The sequence below is a fragment of the Danio rerio genome, chromosome 16 (assembly GCF_049306965.1).
Source record: "Danio rerio strain Tuebingen ecotype United States chromosome 16, GRCz12tu, whole genome shotgun sequence".
Classification (NCBI taxonomy): Eukaryota; Metazoa; Chordata; class Actinopteri; order Cypriniformes; family Danionidae; genus Danio; species Danio rerio.
In genome coordinates this window covers 46,137,035-46,160,538 of record NC_133191.1, presented here as the reverse complement: position 1 = coordinate 46,160,538, position 23,504 = coordinate 46,137,035, and the positions used below count along the sequence as shown (strand labels likewise).

The window sequence follows — 23,504 nt, the reverse complement described above, 5'->3', positions numbered from 1 at the left end:
AAAGTGCATTAAAGCTGAGATACAACCTGAAAGATGACAATACAACACTTACTATCACAATCATCAGCACTTTTAACAGTTTATTTTACAGACTTCTAATCTGCTGTTGTTCTATTGGAATTTTCATTCCAAAATGGCCCCCACGCCGTCTAGTGGCTGTTTCCCCAAATCGCTGTAGAATGTCGCCTCTTGGTGATTCAAAGCTCTTTGCTTGTGGTTTTGACCCCCCAACTATTGGACGTTTAAAGTACTGCACTATACTTCATTTCAGTTTTACTTTTGTTTCCTCTCAGTGTGCGGTTGAGAGTAGCGCAATGCAGATTATTTCTGGGGCTGATTTAAACATTGAAATAAATGTGCATAAGTGCTCTATTTTTACTACAGCTCTATTTTTGTAAATATTCAAGGTTCATTTGATTGATTATTATGAGCTTTATACCACGCATTTCGTTGAACAAACACTTCTTCATGGCTCACAAGTTACACTGATGGTGCACACGATACGCTAATTTAGCTAATATTCGATTGAAATGGTCTCATTTAATAGATTTTCCTCAAATGCATATTGAGATTTCTATGAAAACTATGTACATTTTACTGCTGGCTGAACTAAACATGTTTAAGTAAATGTGAATATATACTTACTTTCTCCCTCTTTGTTGCAGTTTTACAAAAAAAGAAAGATACTGAGAAGAACAATTGTCAGTAAAGTCAGTGAAATTACCCAAATAGTTTTTTTTTTCTTTTTTTTTTTTGCTGCTTTTGACATTTTAAATAGATATACATTATAGATAGGATGAGGAGCTCGGTCACCTGGGAGGAGCTCGGAGTAGAGCCGCTGCTCCTTCACATCGGGAGAAGTCAGCTGAGGTGGCTCGGGCATTCATTTTGGATGCCTACCTAGGGAGATGTTCCAGGCATGTCTCACCGGGAGAAGGGCTCAGGGAAGACACAGGACACGCTGGAGGGACTATGTTTCTCGGCTGGACTGGAAACTCCTCTGGATCCCCGCAGAGGAGCTGGAGGAAGTGTCTGAAGAGAGGGAAGTTTGGGCTCTCCTGAAACTGCTGCTCCTGCGACTTAGCCCTGGAAAAAAACCATATGAAAATGAATGAATGAGTTCTCTTTATAGTATTTCTTAAACAATATCTCATCTCAAACTACTAAAATGTCAATAAAAATCACTGTGTTAAAACTGCAGAGTTGAATTTTCAACATCAAAACTGCACAGAACAGAGATAAAGCTCCCACAATGCAATTCAGAACCGTAAATGAACAGAAAATACTTGTGAATCACAAAGTACAGAAACTGTTAATTAATAACAGATATTTTTGCTGTGTGGAGTTTACAGTGTGCCTGAAAGCTGTAAAAGACTTACTTCAACTAGAAGCGTTGCCTGGTAGCTTCATTTGCCAAGGGTATTTTTTTCTTCTTCTCGTGTAAACCTGATTAATTCCATCTGTGTTTGCGCGTACTTGGCGAATAATAAAGCTCATTCTAATCAATATTTCAAGATTTACTTTATTTTAGATGCTTTCCCGATGTTCGCCCCTACGCGGCGGTGTTTTACTCAAACTATTCGAATCCGCAAATCTGATAGCACAAGAGTAAAAATACGGATAAACAGAGCACCTGTAACGCACCTGACTAATCAATGAAGAAGTGAAATTAGCTATAACCGACGACGAAAGAGGTGAAGCAAGTCTGTGAGCGTTTAACGAGTAGAGATTTATAGGTGAGTGAGCATTTATTAACTTTAAACTTACTTTTGTTGAACACTGAAGAAGAAACTCAAGTGCTTTAAGTACACGCTGAAAAACATGTTTAGAAAACTACTCCTACTTGCGCGTGCACTAATTTGCAATCGAGAAATAGGTAAAAAGTGTTTTAATTGATGATATGTGTATATTAACATTTAAACAAGGTGTTTTTTCGTGTCTTTAATTTTAAGTTTGATCATTCCAAGTATACTAACGTTAACGTTACTCTAACTTGAGTAACATTTGAGAGAATGAATTGGTTACAAAAAATTGCTAGTGTTCATGTAGGTGTCTTTTTTATTTTTTATTTATTTATTTTTTACATTTTTGTTCATATAGTTTCAAATAAACTGAAATCATGTCTACACTGTAAACAACTGCCGTTTACCATTGATTTTGAGAAGTGTTATTGAGGTTTAACTAAGATTATATTTTGCATCTGAGCACACGTGATTTACAGATTATTATTATTATAAATAAGAAATATTTAGGTGTGCAGTACAGTTGACATCAACATGAACACTTTACTGTTGTCATTTATTCTTCTCAAATGCTGTAAAACTTTAAATTGCTAACTAAAAAGAAGTGCTTTTAATTTAAATGGAATTTTTACATATGATTTGTAGTTTGAATTAATATAAAAACGTAAAAGGTGTGCATTACAGTTCACACTTGTATGAACACTTTACAACTGATTCATTTGTGATGAATTTCAATGCTATAGAAGTTAGAAAAGTGCATTCAAATATCATAAGTAACCAGTCAGAGACGATCCCTACATTTGCTAATATCAAATGTCCAATGTCAACTTATATTATGCCAGTAGTTTACCCATGTTGTAGCGTGTTGCATATTAGTGTGCAGTTTTAATGCCCATATAAATTAAGAAATGCAAAATATTAAACATGTTATTATAAGATGATACATTTATAATATGACAGCAGCAGATGGTAATGCCACTCAATATTGTCCCTCGCCAGAATCTGTTGTAATGTTTTGGATTTTTAGTTGGTCTCTTCACATTCCAATAGTAATGATTAAAGTAAATAATCTAAATGTATTTATATGTGTTTTTATATTCTGGGTAAGGCATAAGACTAAAATATGGTCATCCAATTAAATATTGTTGGGCCGCTAATTCCCATAATAGGGTATATGCGGAGCTAGTGTTTCTTCCCATACTGATAAACTTCCGGTGAACGGTTAAGGTGACTTTTCATTTTAAACGGTTCCTTTTACAGCATCGATGTTGTAATGTAATTAAAATACATTCAGTTTAATAGACTTTGGCATTTTAGTTGCTCAATCGTAAAACAAGACAAAAAGCCGTTTACTCGCACGCGCCCGACAGAATCGGCAAGCTAGCGCAGAAGCTCCAGATATACTGGGGTAAATAAATGCTCGTATAATAAAGACATGGCGGGGAAAATGTAACTGCATTAAATGAAAAAGGTTTGAGAACCACTGGGTTAACAGATATGCACAGAAGTGTTTAGCTACTGAAATATTCCGTCAAAAGCCTAATGTGACTATTTTCAGTTTCATAATGGACCTTTACAGCATCATAGATTTTGTCGTTTTTTATATAGTTTAACAAATAAACATCAGTAAATAGTGATGCGCTCCCGATATTGTTTACCAAGTAATAAGAGTAATTCCTGCAGCCTGCCAGCCAATCACTAAGCATACAGTAGTCACTTTAGGACAAAACGTATGAGAGAGTGATGACAAGTTTTGCTTGCTAACTGCATAACTGAAAGTGTGCTAGATACAATACAGTTTTTCATTCTGAATTGCAGCATTATAAAGCACTATAGTTTTCTATATGGGCAATGACATGATCTAGACTAGTCATCTTGTCATCTTTAATGTGAGCACTCGTGATATCAGGAGGCGTGACTTTGGAAGGCAGAGGAAGGATTGTATTTAAAAGATATTATGCTAACTGATTAGCATGTAGGCAGATCACCTACTGCACCTTTAATTAAAAAAAATAAAAAATTTCTATTTCCTTGTGACTTCATGGTTTAAGGCAGAAATGTTTCTTGTAAATTAGCCCTGTAATTAAATTAAACCTGTAAACTAGCAACTTTTTGTCTGTCTTGGTACACGATGCAACTACAGAAGACTCCAGCTTTAAATGGAAAAATTATCAAAATACCTTTTTTTTGCAAGATGCTAATGGTCTAATCTGATTCAATGATTTATGCTAAGCTAAAAGAACTTCAGAGATCAGCTAAATGTGTTAAAAAACGGTAAAACTGAAATGTTAACTGTAGGTGACTTGTGAAATGAGCCTATTTCCAAAAGAAAACATAGTGCTCCTTTAAATAACTAATATATATATATTTTCTAAGTTTTCACTTTTTGTCTATACATTGTAAATGAAAATGTTTTTGGTCTAACCAAGCAAGTACAAACAAATAAAAACAGCTGATAATGTGAATATTAGATTCACGGTAGCTCAGTGGGTAGCACTGTTGCCTCACCGCAAGAAGTCGCTGGTTTTAGCTTTGGCTGGGTCAGTTGGCATTTCTGTGTAAAGTTTGCATGTTCTCCTGGTGTTAGCGTGGGTTTCCTCCGGGTGCTCCGGTTTCCCCAACAGTCCAAAGACATGCACTATAGGTAAACTGCATGAACTAAATTGGCATAAGTGTATGAGTGAGTGTGTATAGGTGTTACCCAGTGGTGTGTTGGGGCTGGAAGGGCATCCGCTGCGTACATATTACCATATTTGGTGGTTCCTTCCACTTTGGCGGCCCCTGATCAATTAAGAGATTAAGCCAAAGGAAAACAAATGAATGAATTTAAATATTAGAAAACTTGGCTATTGTGAATGACATGAGGGTGAATAAATTGGGTGAAATTATGATTTAATAAACACTGACGCAGTCATGCAAAGAAACTCTTTAATTTGTATTACTTGTTAAACACAACCAATAAATACGAAAGAGGAAACAGCATGCAGCTGACAGATTGTTGCTGCCGTCTTGCACAACACAAGTTAAGGCATTAAAATTTTCCTGACACTGCTGTACCTGGTGTAACACTGATCACGAAAAAAAAAAAAACCCGGCCGACGTCACTACTACTTCACCAAAGCAGACGGTTAAGAAGTTGTTTGTCAGATAATAGCGTCATCTATTCGTGCTCGCCAGCAGCAAGTCTTTCAGAGTTTGTTTCAGTTTTCACATATGGCTTGATTTGCTGCTTTTCCTCCAAATGATAGTTAAACAAACCAGCAAAGTTAGTGCACTCGAATCCGTCTCAGTGTTTTTCATGAATGAAGGATGAGATGAAGCTTCTCATGTTGTTCTGTAGCAGCTTAATGATCTATTGGTTCCTGTATGCGTTTCTTAAAGGGACAGTTCATCCAAAAAACAAATATATTGTCATTAACTCACTTGTTCAAAACATAAGAGTTTCTTTGTGATATTTTAAAGAAATCTGGCAACCAGATGAATGAGGTCACTAACAGTTCGCACTTCCAGTGTTTTTTTTTGTTTTGTTTTTTTTTTTCTACCGAGTAGAAATGGGTACCAAAAATCTTTTGTTTTCTGCGGATGTAAAAAAAAAAACTTTTCTGGAACAATTTGAGAGTGAGTAAATGTTCATTTTTGGGTCAACTGTCCCTTTAAAAGAACACTTCATTTTCAAGTCCCCAAGAGTTAAATGGTTGATTTTTACTATTCCTGAATCCATTCGGTTGATCTATAGGTCTCGCAAGAACACTTTTAGCTTAGCTTAGCATAGATCATTAAATCAGATTAGACCATTAGCATCTTACTAAAATTTTTTTTTTGTTTTTCTATTTACAGCAGGAAAGTTCATTGTTGATTATTACACAAGAATAAGAGTATAGTTCCCACAGACATCAACCTAGAACATAGCAGCTTTTCGTTTTTCATTTGTCTTCGTACACGATGTAACTACAGAAGACTTGAGCTTTAAATAGGAAAATTATCAAAATTATTATTATTTTTAGCAAAATGCTAATGGTCTAATCCTAGAGTTGAGATTGCCAATTCTTGAATCAATTTGGCTGATCTATAGGTCTTGCGGAAGTACTTTTAGCTTAGCATCAATCATTGAATCAGATTAGACCACTAGCATCTCAAAAACAAAAAAAGTTTACAATTGTCTTATGGCAGAAAGTTTCCTAAATGTTATGCCAGAAAAAGAGTGTAGTATTAACACCCATCAACCTAGAAAACTTTTCAATGTTTATCTGTATTTATACCCGATGTAACTACAGAAGACTCAAGCCTTTAAAATTGGCTTGATATAGGCTAAAATAGAAATCATCTAAACTCTTTTAAATTAGAGCAAGATGCTAATGGTCTAATCCGATTCAATGATTTATGCTAAGCTAAGCTAAAATTACTCTCGCTAGACCTGGAGATATGCTTAAAAAATTTTAAAACCTTTTTTTTTTTTTTTTTTTTGAGCAAGATGCTAATGGTCTAATCCAGTGGTTCTCAAACTGTGGTACATGTACCACTAGTGGTATGCAGGGTTCCTTCTAGTGGTACGCGGAGGAATGAAATATGTCATGTACATGCCACACACATTTCAAAATTTACCAAAAATGATGTATATATTATGCCATTAATGACATATAGCTTATATTTCTGAGGTAATCTGCCATATTTGTTTTAACTGTGCAGAGATGTAGCTGCTTTACTGGGCCTACTACACTACTGTATTTCAATACTGCTCATTTTGGTGGTACTTGGAGAGACAATTTTTTTCTGATGTGGTACTTGATGGAAAAAAGTTTGAGAACCACTGATCTAATCCGATTCAATGATTTATGCTAAGCCTAAAGCACTTTCACCAGACCTGTAGATCAGCTAAATGGTTTCAAAAAAACGTTAAAACTGAACGATTTAGCTCTTGGTGACTTGTAAAATGAGCCTATATTCAAAAGATAAAGTGGAGTGTTCCTTTAAATGTTCTTGATACGTCCCTAGTGCTTTTTATGAGGAGATTTAATAATAATCCTATTTATGTCAGAAAAGTTCCTTGATTATTACATCAGAATAAGAGTATAGGTCCTACACGCATCAACCTAGAAAATAGCAACTTTTCATTCTTTATTTGTCTTAGTACACGATGTACCTACAGAAGACTCGAGCTTTAAATTGTAAAATTATTCCAAAACTTTTTTTGAGTAAGATGCTAATGGTCTAATCCGATTCATGATTTATGCTAAGCTAAAAGCACTCTCGCCAGACCCGGAGATCGGCTAAATGGTTTCAAAAACGTTAAAGCTAAACGATTTAGGTCTTAGTGACTTGTAAGATGAGCCCATTTCCAACAGATAAAGTGGAGTGTTCCTTTAAATGTTCTTAATGCATCCCTAGTGCTTTCCAGAGGATCACCAGGATCTTCTTACAAAAAACATTTTGCTGCAAATAAAAATCATATCAAATTGACAGTATAATTAGCAATAACGTACATTAAAAAAAGAGAATCTATTTCCAAATGAAGCGTCCTTCATGTGACGTGTAGCGTTACAGCACATTATCATCTAGAGATACCTATTAGGATGTGGACACTAGGATGGGATTCACAACACATTCGATGAAGGGTATCAAAAAAAACAAAACGAGTCACTCAGGACGTATGAAATTCTGTACAGCCCAAGATTGCATATGTTGTCTCGTCTCATCCGTTTCTTCATGTCTCTCGTCTAGCTTTTTTCTTTTTAATGGGTTTGACGGACTCCAAGGTGTCGTCTGTTTTTTCTGGAGGAGAAAAGGCAGAAAGTGGTTTATGAACTTAAAGTCTTGGTTTTAGAATAGTAAATTTGATGAACTGAGTGGTTGTAAGCTCTGAGGTTGATTATGAATACTGCTGAACCCATCTGCTCACATTAATCTTTAAATCTTATTATTTAATACATTTTTAACAGGGATTTTTGCAGAAAAACTACATCGCCCATGAAGCTGTTAGGAACATTCCACCAATCAGAGTCGCAGTGAGAACAGATCCTTACTGCGTTATGAAAGTACACGTGTTTGGTGTACTTTGCAATGAACTTAAAACATTGTTACAATAGAACAATTACATGATGATCACTAAATGGTTAAACATGCATAAAAACAATAGCAAAGTCTGTTACTCTTCTTCGAAAATGTCTTTGTTTTGGTCTGTAACTCCGCCCACAGCTAGTTTACCCAATTATATTTTGGCACTCCGTGTTGACGTATTGAAAATATTGAAATGTACACGGCCTAAATGTATGCAGGCAGTGGCGGTGCTAGTTTAAATTGCACACTGGGTGAACCACCCCATACACCCTCAAAGCTACATACTGCACCTTTAAATTTGATTGTCATTTGCAATGCATCATGGGATTGCAGTTCTTTCCCTTATTAAAGGGAATCATCAAGTGCATGATCTTTGTCTTTTTGTGTAATTTTCAGGTACTACTATGAAAAGATTGTTATTATTCACATTATGTTTGGTGTGGTTTAGGGCAGTGTTTTTCAACCACATTCTTGAAGGACCACCAGCTCTGCACATTTTCCATGTCTCCTTAAGCAAGCACACCTGATTGAGACTGAAAGACCTGTAATTGGCATGACAGACAAAGGAGACATCTAAAACATGCATTGTTGGTGTTCCTCCAGGAATGTGGTTGAGAAACACTGGGTTAGTGCGAGTTAAAAAAAAAAACTCTAGGACAAACACTTCAAGAATCACTACCAAATAAATGTAAACACTGCTAGTTGTTCTGCGTGATGATGGAACATACTCTGTGTTGGAGCAGGTTTGGATTTGTCGGTCGGCTCAGGTCCACTCTTTCTCTGTTGAGTCTGTACTGGGGCTGATGGTGCGACACGTGGAGCATCTTCAACACGTGCCTGCAGACATGACAACTTTAGCATCTCATTTTGTAGCAAACAGCTAGATGAATATTTAAAAATGGAGCGCTCACCCCTGCTGTGGCAGCTGGGATGTTTACTGTTGCGCTCGGTGTCAGAGTCACAATGCTTTCTGCCTTCACCTGTGGCTGAATCAAACACAGATTCTCCATTATATTCACCGAAAAAGATCAGTTGTTCTTTTCAATATAATTTCTGGTAATCTATATCTCACCTGAGCAGAAGGTCCAGCGTCCTCAAGCTTCTTCTTCTTCTTTTTCTTCTTCTTAGCTTTACCGCTACCAGGGGTGCCAGATTCATCTTTATCCTTGTCATCATCAGATTCCTGACAAATGGAAAAAACATCCAGGTAAATAAATAATATTTTACAATTCTAGATTGTTTTTTAATGTTACATTTTTGCAATTTTAGATTTGTGTTATTTAAACAATTTAGTTTTAAAGTTTGTAAGTATATATTTATGAAAACATTACATTTAATAATATGGACCCGTTTCACAATGCCAATATGACATGTTTAACGGTCATCAGCATCTTAAATCGTTTTGAAGCAGGGGCCCAAAGTTTTTCCTATAAAAACCAAACTAGATTGAGGGCTGTGGGCCAAATATATCCCAAACTGAATTACAATACATCTACAATAAAAGGGGAATTTTCTCAAAAAAATTTTGCTTTGAATTATATTAATTAATGCCTAGTTCAGACTGCATGATTTCAGCCCCGATTTTGACTCGCCGACAGGTTTTGAGAAATCGCAGACAAATGCCTGAAATCACAGGCAAATCGGTGCTCGTGCATGTGAGTGACAATCACACAGTGTGAACTACCAAAGACGCGATCTGAGATAATCACGTTGAGTCGCCAAATGTCTCACAGGCATCGGCATGCTGAATATCTGGACCTGCCGGCAACTCAAATCATGCTGGGTGAAATGAGTTTTGACTGAAAAATAACATAGCAAATGCCTACAGCCAATGAGAGAGCAGCATTCACGTGTGTGTGTGTGTGTGTGTGTGTGTGTGTGTGTGTGTGTGTGTGTGTGTGTGTGTGTGTGTGTGTGTGTGTGTGTGTGTGTGTGTGTGTGTGTGTGTGTGTGTGTGTGTGTGTGTGTACGTACCTACCTGCAGGTCAGCGAGGGGTTGAGGGAGAAGTTAAAAGCGCGCGTTTTCAGTTTATTTGGAAATGGAGAAAAGAAAACTAGTGTCTGTTTGACGTTTCATACAGAAAGCTAAAAAAGAAAGTTAAGGAGAAATTGCTAATTCCCTTCAAACCCAGGTGAGCAAATATGTACATTTTCTACCCTATTAAAGGCTTTTTTCTCATTATGTAGTTAATAACAAAAGATATTCGACGTGGTTTTGGCTGCGAGATGTAGTTTGGACAAAGTTGTCTGCGATTTCTTTCTATTGTAAAGTCATGCAGTGTGAACTCTCCTGTCGCCGATCCATCTTGCAGTGTAAACAAAGCAGTGATGAAACGCTAGCCCAGATAGTCATGCAGTGTGAAAACTATTTTAAAAATCATACAGTCTGAACTCGGCATAATGCATTATCATTTTTAACACTTTATACTGAACTTATAACAGTACAATCATAAACAATCCCATTTATAACACAATGGAGCTCAATGCAGAATACACTAGTTGAGCTGCTCCTGCCTTCCCCTTGATTTGCTCGCAGATGACTTGTGGATTGTCCTCTATCTGTTAAGTGACCGTATTTCCATTTTAAATGTCTGACTCACATCATTTAATTGTATCATTTAATTTCAGGTGGCTTTTTTTGTAGCTCAGCAATTAAACTAAGAAACAAAAGGTTACACTGAATTCAAAATGACGATCACGGTCAAAGGCAGTTGCCTCAACCACCTCCCCAACATTCTCCCTCTCAATTCAGATTTGGCCTGCGGGCCCTTCTTTGGACATCTCTGATTTAAAGTATTTATTTTTTATATTTAATATATATTATTATTATTTTTTAGTTTGTACATTTTTATATGCATTTTAGTGTGTATTATATCTTCTTTGCATCAAATTACAAAAAACGAATTACCGTGCATGTAAGAGTGAGTATATGGGCAGGACAATAAATTTGACGTTGATCTCTCTTCTGGCTGCCGTTATTTCTAACCACAATCAGTATATTTAAAAGTATAGTTTACCCAAAAGTTAAAGTTCATTTACCCACAACGCAAAAGAAGACATCCTTAAGCATGATAACCACCAACATCCATACTATTGAAGCCAATGGGTACAGGTTTTCAAGCTGGTTTAATCTAAGTGAAGGGTGAGTAAATGATGGCAGAATCTTCATTTTTGCGTGATCAATCCATTTAAAGGGTCCAGTGAAATAAAGATATATTTTTGATGTTTGTATGAGTATAGGCCTTTTTCACAGACGTTTAATTGCACATCCAGTACAGCAATAGTTTGTATAGACACTTCCGGCAGTCGCGATGGATATGCTAGCTTTCACTACCTCTTTGAAAACTGTGCCAACATTTACGTCTGCAGATGTTTATCGTGTTTGAGGACCGACATTCTATCACTCCACATTCTAAACTTAATAAAGGATATAATTTTTTTCATGAAAATTACTTTAAGAACAAAAGTAGGTGACGATCAATACATTAGCATGGTTAAGGAAAACATGATAAGTTACCGTATATGTTATTTATATTTGTGTGAAATGTACCTTTTATCATGGTGGAGGCTCAAGAACTGTTTCTAATCTATAAGGAATAATAAATATTTAAATACAGTGTCCCCCTCAATGTTGCTTCAGCCATTGTTGTTAAGACCAGAAACCGCTTTACACGACTAACGGTTCTTCCGTATTCCTATCCTGAATGCATGAAAAAGGCCTATTGTTAGTTTTAAGTATGTCTTTATGGTAGTGTGCTCTAAAACAATGACAAAATTCATGTTTAGAAGATATAGTTTGTCACTTCCGCCTAAATTGATCAAAGTTTTTTGACATCACGTTCTCATAAAATTTTCTGACCAATCAAATGCGCTCTAGTGTCTACCATGCCCCACCCCCTTTAAGACGCTTCTCATTTGCTCTTCATTTGATGTGCTTGAGCTCAACCACTCTCACTGGCAGAGCTGTAATAAAAACAACACACTATTGGCTGCTTTTCTTAAAAGGGGAGGAGCTACTCAATGCCCCACCCTCTTCATGTTTAGGTTGAGATTACGTCAGACATCAAATAAAAATGCACTTCACATGACCTTTAAATGTAGAAAAGATTCTGAATTGTCACCTGCAGGTTAAACCCTGATTTTGATTTCTTCTCATGATTATTTCAGATTTTAAAAAGTGCTTCCAGTGCACATCGGTCTGACCTGCAGAACTTCAGGGCCTGGTTGCTCCAGCGGTGCCGCGCTCACAGGCTGCTGCTCAATATAGTTCCCCCACTCCTCTGATGGAGCGTTCCAGTCACACGATGGGTCTGCAGATGAGCTTTCTGATGAACACAACAGCAACTATTAGTAAGTCTTAGCAACACTTTACATATGATAAGAGCATTTTTTGACATGTATATAAACTCATACTTATTCCGGACCACTCATCATCCACGGGCACAGCAGGCGGAGCGCTCCAACTTAGGTCAGGCACTGCAAATACAAATTACTACATGTTTTATTTTGTTTATAGACCAGGTTGTAGGATTTCAATGTAGTATGTGATGGCTCATGGTTCCAGGCTTAATACAAGCAGAGCAACATTATGTATATAGAAATGTGTAATTACCAGCAGGCAATCCACTGAATGTAACAGGAATATTAGGTCTATCCACAATAGTCCATGAACCTAAATTAAGAAATAATGCACATATTACAATTATTACAATTTAAAAGGGATAGTTCACACACAATTGAAAATTATAGTCTTCTGATGAACACAAAAGATATTTGAAAGAATGTTGGAAACTGGCATTCAAAAATTTTTATAGTATATACACTACGCCAGTTACATAAGCACCAAATAATAACTTGACTTCTACTTGATCATTTGTAAAAGTGGCAGAAAGTAGATTTTTCAGATTAATCATCTGTTGATCTGCATCTCAATCATCACAAATACTGCAGAAGACCTATTGGAACCCATGTGGACCAAAGATTCGCACAAAATCAGTCAAGTTTGGTAAAGTAAAAAATTATGGTTTGGGGTTGCATTCAGTTTGGGGGCATTCGAGAGATCTGCAACATCAACATGTTAAAGACATTGGTGCTGCCCATTACATTAAAAACCACAGGAGAGGGCAAATTCTATAGCAGGATAGCACTTCTTCTCATACTTCAACCTCCACATCAAAGTTCCTGAAAGCAAAGAAGGTTAAGGATTGACCATCCTAGTCCCCAGAGATTAACATTATTGAGCATGCCCAGGGTAAGATGGAGGAGGCCTTAAAGATGAATCTTGATGAACTCTGGGAGTCCTGCAAGAACGCTTTCTTTGCCATTCCCGATGACTTTATTAAAAAGTGATTCAAGTCATTGCAGAGATGTATGAATGCAGTCGTCCAAGCTCATGGGAGTCATACACAATATTCATTCTTTTCTCACTTCACTGTGACTTCATATTCTATACTGTACATTATTTCTGTTCAGTGACAAGACTTTTGTCTAAGCAAAGTCAGAGCTTACTGTCCTAATTAAACAATTAAAAATCAAGTCATGATCATATTTTATTTTGGTAAAATAAGCGTAATCTAGAGGCCTTTGCCACTTCTGACACCAAATGATAAACTAGAAGTCAAGTTATTATTTGTTCCTAAAACTTATTAGGCGACAATACTTTTGTCAGGTAGTGTATATATTTTTTTCATTTTGGATGTGGTTGATTACCAGTTTTCAATTATCTTACAAAGTTTGGAAACGCTTTAGAAGTACATTTATATTTTTGAGTGAACTACGTCTTTAATATTGAGACGTCTCTTTCTGGTGTTTCCAACAAATAAAATTGTGATTTTTTTTTATTTATTTATTTTTTTTTTTTCTATTTTCATTTGCATAGAAAGCATAATAAATTCAAGTATCTCATCTACTTTTTCAAATAAACTGCAGGGAAAATCAAAATGGGAGTAAAATAGTGTTTCATCATCATTTAGAGCAACAGAAATATATTAAAATACTTAATAAAATCTATAATGTGATTGACTGTATTTTAAATTATATGAGAATTTTTGCTAAAAAAAAGGTTGGACCTAGTAATGAAGTAAAAGAAATGAAACCCCAAATTTACATAGTACTTATCAAATTGATAATGATCAATATTACAAAATAAAGAGGACAAGTGACCATAATCAGACCATAACTTTAAGGATAAACATATAAAAAATAAGATGCCAACATTAGCGAGAAACAAAAGATCTTGCACTTTTATTTAACAGCAGTTTTTTCCAGTACCTTCCATATCTTGTGGCCAGACAGATGGTTCGCTGGTCTGACGCTCAGTCGGGACGGTCATACTGGTCCAGCTTTCAGTCTGAACACTGGTCATGTGAGAAGGAAGCTGCAGACCCAGATCACTCCAGCCAGAGCCATTTACAGTCAGCACTTCTTCCCAACACGGAGTCACTACAACACCACAGACAGGACACTCCGTTATTTATACATTCATGTGTGTACACACACACACACACACACACACACACTTATAATGTGTAATGTCAGCAACAACGACTATATTCATGGCAAAAACAGTTGAATTCAACATTTAACAGTATCTGGTCAATAAAACAATCACAAAATAAGACTATTTTTGTCTGAAATATCGTGAGCATTAAAGGTATATACCATTGAAGTCGGAGCTATTAGCCTTCCTGAATTATCAGCCCCCCTGTATATTTTTGTTTAACAGAAATAAAACTTTAACACATTTCTAAACATAATAGTTTTAATAACTCATTTCTAATAGCCAATTTCTTTTACCGTTGCCATGATGACAGTACATAATATTTTACTAGATATTTTTCAAGATACTAGTATTCAGCAAAAAGTTTTTTTAAAGGCTTAACTAATTAGGTAAGTTAGGGTAATTAGGCAAATCATTGTATCACGATGGTTTGTTCTGTAGACAACCGCTCACTTCCTTGGTTAACTGACATTGAGGGTCAAGCCTGCCGCTCTTGGCTTGGGTCTCTTTTAGTTATTGCAGATGGTCTACCCAGGCTGAGCTGTAGATGACTTCATCATTAAAGTAAGCTGCAGACCACTCTTTACATCCCCTTAGCACTTGATCCATCAGCCGTTGGATTGTGGCTGGTGCCTGGCGAGCTACTGTGGTGCCGTGAGCAATTTGTGACTTGTCTGTGTACAATAGTGTGGTTGTACAGATGTCGTTTACTATTTATTTGTTACTTTTATTTTTGGTTATTGTGTTACTTTGCATGTGTTTTGGGTTATTTTGGTTTTTACTTTACATCAGCAAGTAGTGCCATAATTTTTTTTTCTGAAATTTTCTTGCATTACCATCCATCAAGACCCCACTACGAGCCTTCCTGGTTCATCAACCTCACAGGGTCTAATAATCTTGACCTTAAAATAAACCTTAAACTCTTGATATTCAAGCTAAAATAAAACAAAGACGACTTTCTCCTGAAGAAAAAATACTATAGGGAATACTGTGAAACTTTTCCTTCCTTTGTTAAACATCATTTGGGAATTATTTGAAAAATAAAAAAATTCATAGGAGGGCGAATAATTTTGCCTTCAACTGTATATACATAAAATAACAATAGTAGCAACAGTTATATATAATCTATAGAATCTTTCAACTTACTATGTGATCATTGTTTTTATTATTATTTAGGAAGAAACCTTTTCAAAAATTTCCAAGTAGGTTTAATTGATATCAATGCAAAAATATGCTGTTTTGTTCATGCTAAAAGCATTGAAAAAAATGGATTGGTTACCTTGAGGAATAACAGGGTCTTGTACAAAGGTTGCTTCAATTTCAGGTGGGTCAACTAAAACGTAGGGAAAGAGAATAAATTTGATAAAATTCTGCTGGTTAAAAAGTAGTCACTTGAAGAAATAGTTAAGCTAAATTAAAATATTACATGATGTGACATGGCACTTGTGTTTGTCATTTGCTGTGGATTAAAGACATTTGCTAATTAGGTAAGATGTTTATTTTGCTAATGACTTGCTAATGTTTCCATCCAAAGATGTGATCTAGATTTTTGCACAAAACTCTAATATTGCATAAAACATTTGTGAATAAAGCACGGTTTCCTTCCAGTGAGCCAAAAAAAAAACTCATTTCAAAATGCACTTTAAAAATTATGAATGGAAGCATAGCTACATCTCGGATGGCCTGAGGATGATTATATTACCAGCACATTTTTTGTTGTTTTTGGGTGAAATATCCTTTTAATCCAGCAGTAAACATACCCTCCACTACTCTTTGGACCGGAGGTGTAGAAACAGCAGAGGTGATGGTAGTTTCTGCTTCTTCTAGGGTGGTTTGGAGCTGCTCCGTGGCACCGGAAGCTGCTGATGGTACCGGGCTGCCGGACTCGTCATCTGGAGCCTTGTCCTTCCGCCGCTGTTGACGCTTCTCTCGGTTACTGACCTTGGTCTCCCAGGTACCTGCCAGATTTACCATCACACTCATGTTCCCGACCGCTGTAAAATAATAAATGCTGAGTCACAATTTATTTAGCACACACCTCTTGTGTACTATTTTACTCATTTGTGAACAACAGAACAAAAACATTAGCAACAAATAAATGCACTAAAAAAAGCTAAATAAATTCAGGTCATTCAGTAGTTTTATGTGCATTTGTATTTAGTTTATGCACATACACATCTTTATTTTTAAAATGAAAATTATTAATTATGAATGATTGCCTTTTTATTCAAATGGAGCTGAAGGATTTTATTAGGCCTCCTGTTTATTTATTTATTTATTGCCACATCTGCAACTTATGGCTATTTCATGGCAAAATGGATTATACATGAAAATATTACATGATAAAAAGAATTCGTATTAAAATACACAGTTACTTATATAAATATATAAATTATAAGTAAAAAAAATTCACACAAAAATGTATTCAAAGCTAAATATGATTTTTCAGTGAAGTTTTTGATAAATAATTTAAGATTCTTCCTGGTGGTACCTTTTTAAAATGTCCAAGTACTCTCCTTATAAAAAATTGTCTTATTGTATTTAAACTTCCACATTCCAACAAATTATGTTTTATTGTAAGAGCAGCCTGGCGGTAATTACATTTAGATGAGTCTTTGTTATTGAGTAAATACAAATGAATCAACCTAAAATGTAAAATTCGACATCTAGTATAGACAGTTTGATCATATTAAGCCTCCTGTTCAATTTCAATTATTCAAAAAAATTTTTTTTTGTATATTTCCCCAATTGATGTTTAAAGAGCCCCTAATTTGCATTAAAAATGTCATATTTAGGATTTGGGGGACTGCAACAACAAGTTGATCTGCATGCACAGTCAAAAAACACTTTCATTGTCTTATAATATACATTTATTTTTACCTAATTCCCATTTAATTCAGCGATTCATTTGTTCCCAAACCCCTCCTTAGCACAATGCTAATCTGCGCTGATTGGTCCGATGACCCAGTATGTTGTAATTAGTCGACTGTGTTCAGCGTGAGACAGAGAAATGCCCACCACGGATTATCAACAACTTTGTAGTAGTCGGAGTGCAGAAGTGCATTAAAGCAATGCAGTTAAACACTAGCATATTATTATAAGTAAAAACAACGACACGCGTTCAGTATTAATCCACACAGTGGCAAAAGCTAAATTTTTCTGAAACTTGCTAATGGTGGCCATAGCAATGATTAACAGCAGTGGATCGCGAGCTCACAAACTCATTTAAATCAGTAAACAAATCGGCACACGTCACGTTTTTAACATGGTTTTAGATGCAATATGAGAATATAAAGAGTTAACCAGATATAGTACAAGCCGCGTGGAGCGGTTACAAGTGTAAAAAACACAATTGAATACATATTTGGCAAGCTAGAGAAAACGAGGCGGCAGCCATTTTAATTATATTTAAGTTACTTGCACTTTTGAAATTGAGGAGGAAACTGATCCATGAACTGTGTACTGATAAAGTTTCTGTCAAGCTCTGAAAAAGTCCCATACATCAATAGTCTTTTCTGATCCCTCTTTTAACAAACGGCTGACGAATGCCCCGTTGTAAGCGTGTAGATTCCTGAAGCACTCGTCAGAAAAATGACGGGAACACAGCACAAGGCTGGGGATATAATGCTGATGTATTTTTGCAGAAATAAACTTCAACGACTGACTCTTCACAGCATCATCCTTGGGTAGAAAAATAACCCTAACTTTACCCTAACACTTTAGAGCATAGCGTCTTTGCGGCATGATTCAACCGTTTGATCCACTCTGAGTCGACTCTTTTATAAATTAATCAATAGTTTTAAACACGGTGCACTTTTATATTTAAGCCTTAGCTGGATATTCCACTTCACTTAGAGCTGTGTTACACACTGCATGGAAGGTCATTTTCAAAAACCCATAAACGGGGCTCTTTAAAAGAGAAAGTTTCCCCCCCTTTATTTTTTTCTTCTGGAGAAAGTGTTGTTTCTTTTAGTTTGGCTGGAATAGAAGTTTTCTTTCAAATGATTCAATTAATATTATTAGCCCTCTTAAGATTTTGTTTTTGAAAAAGGATATTAAGAGGAAAGAGGATATTAAAAGGAAGGTGTCTAAAGTTTAAAGTAACTAACAAAGTCAAATTATGACAAAATGAAACCTGCATATCCTGATCATGAAATATATTAAATAAAAAGTGAGCACACTAAATCCTATAGTTAAAATTGCATATCATCAAATAATTATGCTCTAATATGCTGACAATTTGTGCTTTTTTTTGGGTAACAAAAAACATTACTGTTACAATGAGAAACATTTTAATTAGCTAAATTACACACATTTTTTGCAAAGTAAATAAAGTACAGTATATTCAACGAGTATGTAAAAAAAAAAACAAATACACAATCAGTTACTTATCTAATAATAGGTATTTGATCTCTATTAATTCTGTTAACTATTTATGAAGTGTAGGAATCGTATTAATCAAATTTCATAACGTACCTTCATCAGGCTCTTTGCCGTCAACAGATGTGGAGGATTTTTTCTCTTTTGCAGAAGCTTTTGTCTTTTTCTTATTCTTCTTTCCCTACAGTCAAAAGGAATCAGTATGAATGAATAACCATTTACATTTTTGCGTGAATTATCCTTTTAAATGTCAAAGAAAATGAAGCAGGGCATTTTATTACCTTGTCAGCCCTCACTTCTGCTAGTTCTTGATCGTCTGCCGTTTTAACCTCCTCCTGTGGTTCAACAGCAAGTCCATTCCTCTGTGCTTTCTGTGAGACATTTCAAAAACAAACTTTTTAAAGGAAAGGCAATAGGACGGGTATCAATGTAATGCAATGTATGTATTTTTATTTATACAGCGCATTTATCATGTATGGCCATGCATCCAGAGCACTTCACAATTATGGGGGGTGCAGTGTGCAGCATCTACTTGGATGATGCGACGGCAGCCACAGGACAAGTGCGCTCCCTACACACTAGCTATTGGTGGAGTGGAGAGACAGTGATTCAGCCAATTTTGTGGATGGGGATGATTGGGAGGGCATGATGGGTAAGGGCACATGGAGGGAGTTTGCCCAGGACAACAGGGTTACACTTTACGAGAAGTGCCATAGGGATTTTTAATGACCACAGAGTGTCATGACCTCGGTTTAACATCCCATCTGAAAGACTGCGCTCACTGACAGTATAGTGTCCCCTTCACTATACTGGGACATTAGGACTCACACAGACCACACGTTGAGCGCCCCCTGCTGGCCTCACTAACACCACTTCCAACAGCCCTAACAAACCTAGTTTTCCCATGTGGTCTACCATCCAGATACTGAACAGGCTTATCCCTGCTTAGCTTCAGTGAGTAACCGTTCTTGGCCTGCAGGTGATATGGCTATTAATGCATGTAATAAATGTTACCCATATCCATTGATTGATATATTTTAATTCGTTTTGACAGGTGTTAAATAGATCATCTGAGAATAGAAAATGCTGTTTCAAATGTGAATGAATCATTGTTTTTAACAAACTCTTTTAAAGGGGACCTATTATGAAAAAAAAAGACTTTTTATAAGGGGTTTAAACAGTTGTGTGACAACAGTCTGTAAATATAACAAGTTTCTAGTAGTAAAAATGTTTTCTATTTTAATAGAATCTAATCACACTTGACAAAAAGTGACTTTATAACTCAGAATTGCGACTTTATAACTCAGAATTCTGACTTCATCATTTTTTTAAACATTGTATTTATTTGTTTTTTTATTTATGGAACGGGCTTCTATATACAAGCAAAACGATGACACTTGCAGGAAGTCAATCTTTTATGTCAGGGGTGTCCCACAAAGTTTAGCTACAACCCCAATTAGACACACCTGAACCAGTTACTTAAGCTTTTTCAAGGTATAGGGGAGAGTGGGAGACAAAGTAACACTTTTTGGTTTTGGTCAAATAATAAAGTAATGGGGTTAGACAAACCATTTGTTTTGTTTTTTTACCAACAACTCACAAGCCTCTCCTTCAAATGAGCACTGAAAGTATGATCGCCGGACCTATTGTTTCTGTTCAGTGTTGCCAAAAGTGCCAGGAGTAAAAATGTTACTATTTACCCCACCTGGAGAGCAAGTTGTGACAGATGAGGTTAGTTGTAACACATGATTATAAAGGCAGATTACACATAATTAATTTAAATCCAGTTTACTTTAAATAGTAGCTATATTTGCTCTGTGCCTAGCTCAATTATTTTTTTTATTGTACATAGTACAGTATGTTTATTTATTTATTGGATAAACACATTTGGATTATTATCCATTATTATATAAATGCTTTTATTTGTCGTATCAGCAATAAAAATATTTTTAAAATCATTTTATTTAAAGTTTGCAACATTACACTCGAAATTAAAAAAATATTGTGTTAGTTTAATTGGTGTCCAACAGTGTGTGGCTTAATTGTAACACCCTGTTACAACTAACCCCGCTGTGTCGTGTTTTCTTCAAAACTGGCAAATAGTCACTGTGTGTTTCTTACATCTTTCAAAATGGTTTCATCTTTTAGCCTAGAAGACGGTGATCACAACAATATAAGATTTCACGTTCATATTTCACAGATTTTTTTTAAATAAAAAAAATTGACTAATAAAAACGGTTTATGCTCCAAAAATGGTTTCACCTGAGTTTCTCATCCAAATTTCGCCGAACTTTTTCAGTAATTGGCAGGAAGACATCTGCCGACACTATGGTGAAAACCTCGGAAGCATGCCATGGTTAACCCTGAGCAAATACCTTAAAACTTATTACATTTTACCCCACATTACTTTGTGACCCGCGCTCCCCTACTTAAAATTTAGGGCGTTTGGACACCCCTGTTTTATATAAATGAATGAAAACAATTCAAGTCACCAGTGTCTGTCTTGTTAAACACAAAAGAAGAACATCTGAAGAATGTTGGAAACTAGTAGTAAACCACTTCCGTTGTATTTTTTTACTCAGTATACACATTAATGCTTAACAGTAACCAGCATTCTTTAAAATATATTTTGTGTTAGACAAGAAATAAAGAAAAGCATTACGGTTTGGAAGCAATAAAATGGTGAGTTAACGTTAGTTACCATTTTGGGTTAACTATACATTTATCCTGATGCGGCCGTGAACGACTCAATGATTATTATTTTTTTATATATATGAAAACGATTCAATGACTCACTCGTCTCCACCTACAGGCACGTAACGACGACACCTGCAGCAAATGAATCGTTTACGTCAACGAATTCAAAAGAACCGAGTCACCAGAAATGATTCGAAATCCATCCCAGACAAGCGGTAAATATAGGCGCAAGTCAAACCTTCTCTGCATTCTTCTTTCTGTTCCTCCTCTTGGGCTCATCTGCCTTTTTCACCGGTTGCGCTGGACCCGTATTTTCGGCGGAGTCTCCGGTCTCTGTCCCTGCGAGTCTTTTGGAGAAACCGCGACAAACGGACACCCATAAGACCAGCAGGAGAACCAGACCGGCCCAGGCCGTTAAAAGCAGCAGCCATGGAGCGCAGAGATCAGGATTCAAGCCCAAGTCTATTCCCAGCTCAGACTTCAGATAGACGAGGCCGGTGGACAGGCTTTCTCTGACATATCCCGTTATCTGCTCCACATGCTGCGACGCGATCTCTTGCCAACCCGGTGCCATTGCAATCTATTGTGCTGGCACCGGCGTGCAATCATTCACAAAATCAACTCTTTAAGATTAATCATACAGGAAAATGCATCTCTGTGCCAGTCGCCTGCCCCCAGCGTGCCACCGCCGATTACGGCTGCTTCTGTTCGGTCATTGGCCGAGGCTAAGTGAACCGATTCGCAGACAAGCTCCCCTTATTGGCCTGGAGTGCATTTGAGGGGAAAAAGCTGGGATTTTGAGGCTATCCTGGCTGAATTTAGCCTTTACTCAGTTGCATGAAAGCAGGCTAAATTAAGTTACTATGGGGATTTATTTTCGCAAGAACCAGGCTAAGATTATTCCTAGTGATTTATATGTTAGTTTCTTGGTCAATGCTACAAGAAATGAATGTGTTTTACAACTATACTCCATGCTCTTGGCTATTCCCATATGAAGAGTTAAGATGCAAAAACCTCAGTGCAGACCGAAATTTTCATCTAAAATTAGCATTTTTTTTTCTTAAACTGTTGTGTGTTGTTTCAGTAATTTTACTTGTAGTGCAAAGAATAAGTTGCATTTCATAAATCGCATTTAAAGTAAAATAACAACATAAACATATAGGAGGCTGAGAAAAACAACTGTTAGTGGAAAATTTCACATTGTCTTTGCATCTAAACTCTTCATATAGTTTCCAACAAATTTTATTAGCAACCATTTTAATTTTTTAGTTTATAGTTTATTTTTATTGGGATAATGAAAATATATTAAATAGACTTAACTAGAGTTGTCATGGTGGTGCAGTATAGCCTCACAGAAGGATGCTGGTGTTCTCATGGGTTTCCTCCTAGTGCTCGGGTTTCTTCCACAAGTCTAAAGACGTGGTATTGGTGAACTGGGTAAGCTAAATTGTCCGTGTATGAGTGTGGATGTCTCCCAGTGCTGGGTTGCAACTGGAAGGGCCTCTGCTGTATAAAACATATGCTGGATAAGTTGGCGGTTCCTTCTGCTGTGGCGACCCCAGATTAATAAAGGGACTAAGCTGAGATGAAAATAAATGAATGAAACAATTAAAGAAAAATCCTAAATGAAAGCAATACGTCATAGATGAAGGTTAAAAAAGCTTGATAAAATAAACAGATAAAATAGATGGGAAAGTGTTATAATATAAGTGCAATAATCTTCACAATTAATTCATTAGTAGCGTGATTGTCCACGTTACACACACAAACATATATATATATATATATATATATATATATATATATATATATATACATACACACACACCCTTGTCCCCTTTGCATATTTGTATTTATATATTTTCCTGTATTGTTGTAAGGCATAATATGTGTTTGTTCTATCATGTTTTTTTATCTTATTATTATTATTATTATTATTATAAATTGATTTTGTTTTGTGTTTTTACTTTGAATATTATTATATTGATTAATTCAGAGAGAAAGAAAAGGTGAGCAGATTGTGTTCTGCTGCTAGATTTGGAGCAGTTGATGTCTAATGATTCTATGTTTTTGGTGCTGTGGCTCTCTGGCTAATATCGATCAATAAAAAAGACGAGTTAAAGTAAGATAAT

General features: G+C 36.0%; 2 protein-coding genes across 12 annotated transcripts in view; one reads left to right on the top strand and one right to left on the bottom strand.

The window, feature by feature from the left end:
• Window positions 1–1,650: 1,650 nt before the first annotated feature.
• cep85 (centrosomal protein 85) overlaps window positions 1,651–23,504 on the top strand; it is a 53,169-nt gene continuing 31,315 nt past the window's right edge. For 2 of the 4 annotated variants that reach the window (XM_073926533.1, XM_073926531.1), the window contains exons 1-4: window positions 1,651–1,736; window positions 8,925–9,003; window positions 11,964–12,146; window positions 16,123–16,249. The gene's annotated coding sequence lies outside the window, so the exon portion shown is untranslated. The remainder of the gene's footprint in view (window positions 1,737–8,924; window positions 9,004–11,963; window positions 12,147–16,122; window positions 16,250–23,504) is intronic. The other 2 variants (XM_073926534.1, XM_073926532.1) reach the window with 1 other exon arrangement.
• Window positions 4,657–22,072, bottom strand: mtdhb (metadherin b). Of its 8 annotated transcripts, none has more exons than XM_017351543.4 (13): window positions 21,611–22,072; window positions 18,957–19,046; window positions 18,772–18,856; window positions 16,056–16,289; window positions 15,575–15,628; window positions 14,067–14,237; window positions 12,409–12,468; window positions 12,210–12,272; window positions 12,000–12,121; window positions 8,869–8,979; window positions 8,708–8,782; window positions 8,525–8,633; window positions 4,657–7,511 (listed from the first exon to the last, which is right to left on the bottom strand). In XM_017351543.4, exons 1-13 carry the CDS (start codon window positions 21,944–21,946, stop codon window positions 7,444–7,446), a joined length of 1,578 nt encoding a protein of 525 aa, XP_017207032.1. In that variant the 5' UTR covers window positions 21,947–22,072; the 3' UTR covers window positions 4,657–7,443. The 8 variants fall into 8 exon arrangements, with proteins under 8 accessions (XP_017207032.1, XP_017207033.1, XP_021322665.1 ...); XM_017351544.4 differs by having other exon boundaries at window positions 8,708–8,776; XM_021466990.3 differs by having other exon boundaries at window positions 16,056–16,253.

Coding starts and splice junctions, on each gene's coding strand:
- mtdhb (XM_017351543.4), bottom strand. CDS start 21,946: ATGGCACCGGGTTGGCAAGAGATCGCGTCGCAGCATGTGGAGCAGATA. Junction 16,290..18,771: donor CGGCAAAGAGCCTGATGAAG/GTACGTTATGAA, acceptor ATTATTTTACAG/CGGTCGGGAACATGAGTGTG. Junction 8,783..8,868: donor ACGCTGGACCTTCTGCTCAG/GTGAGATATAGA, acceptor TGTTTGATTCAG/CCACAGGTGAAGGCAGAAAG.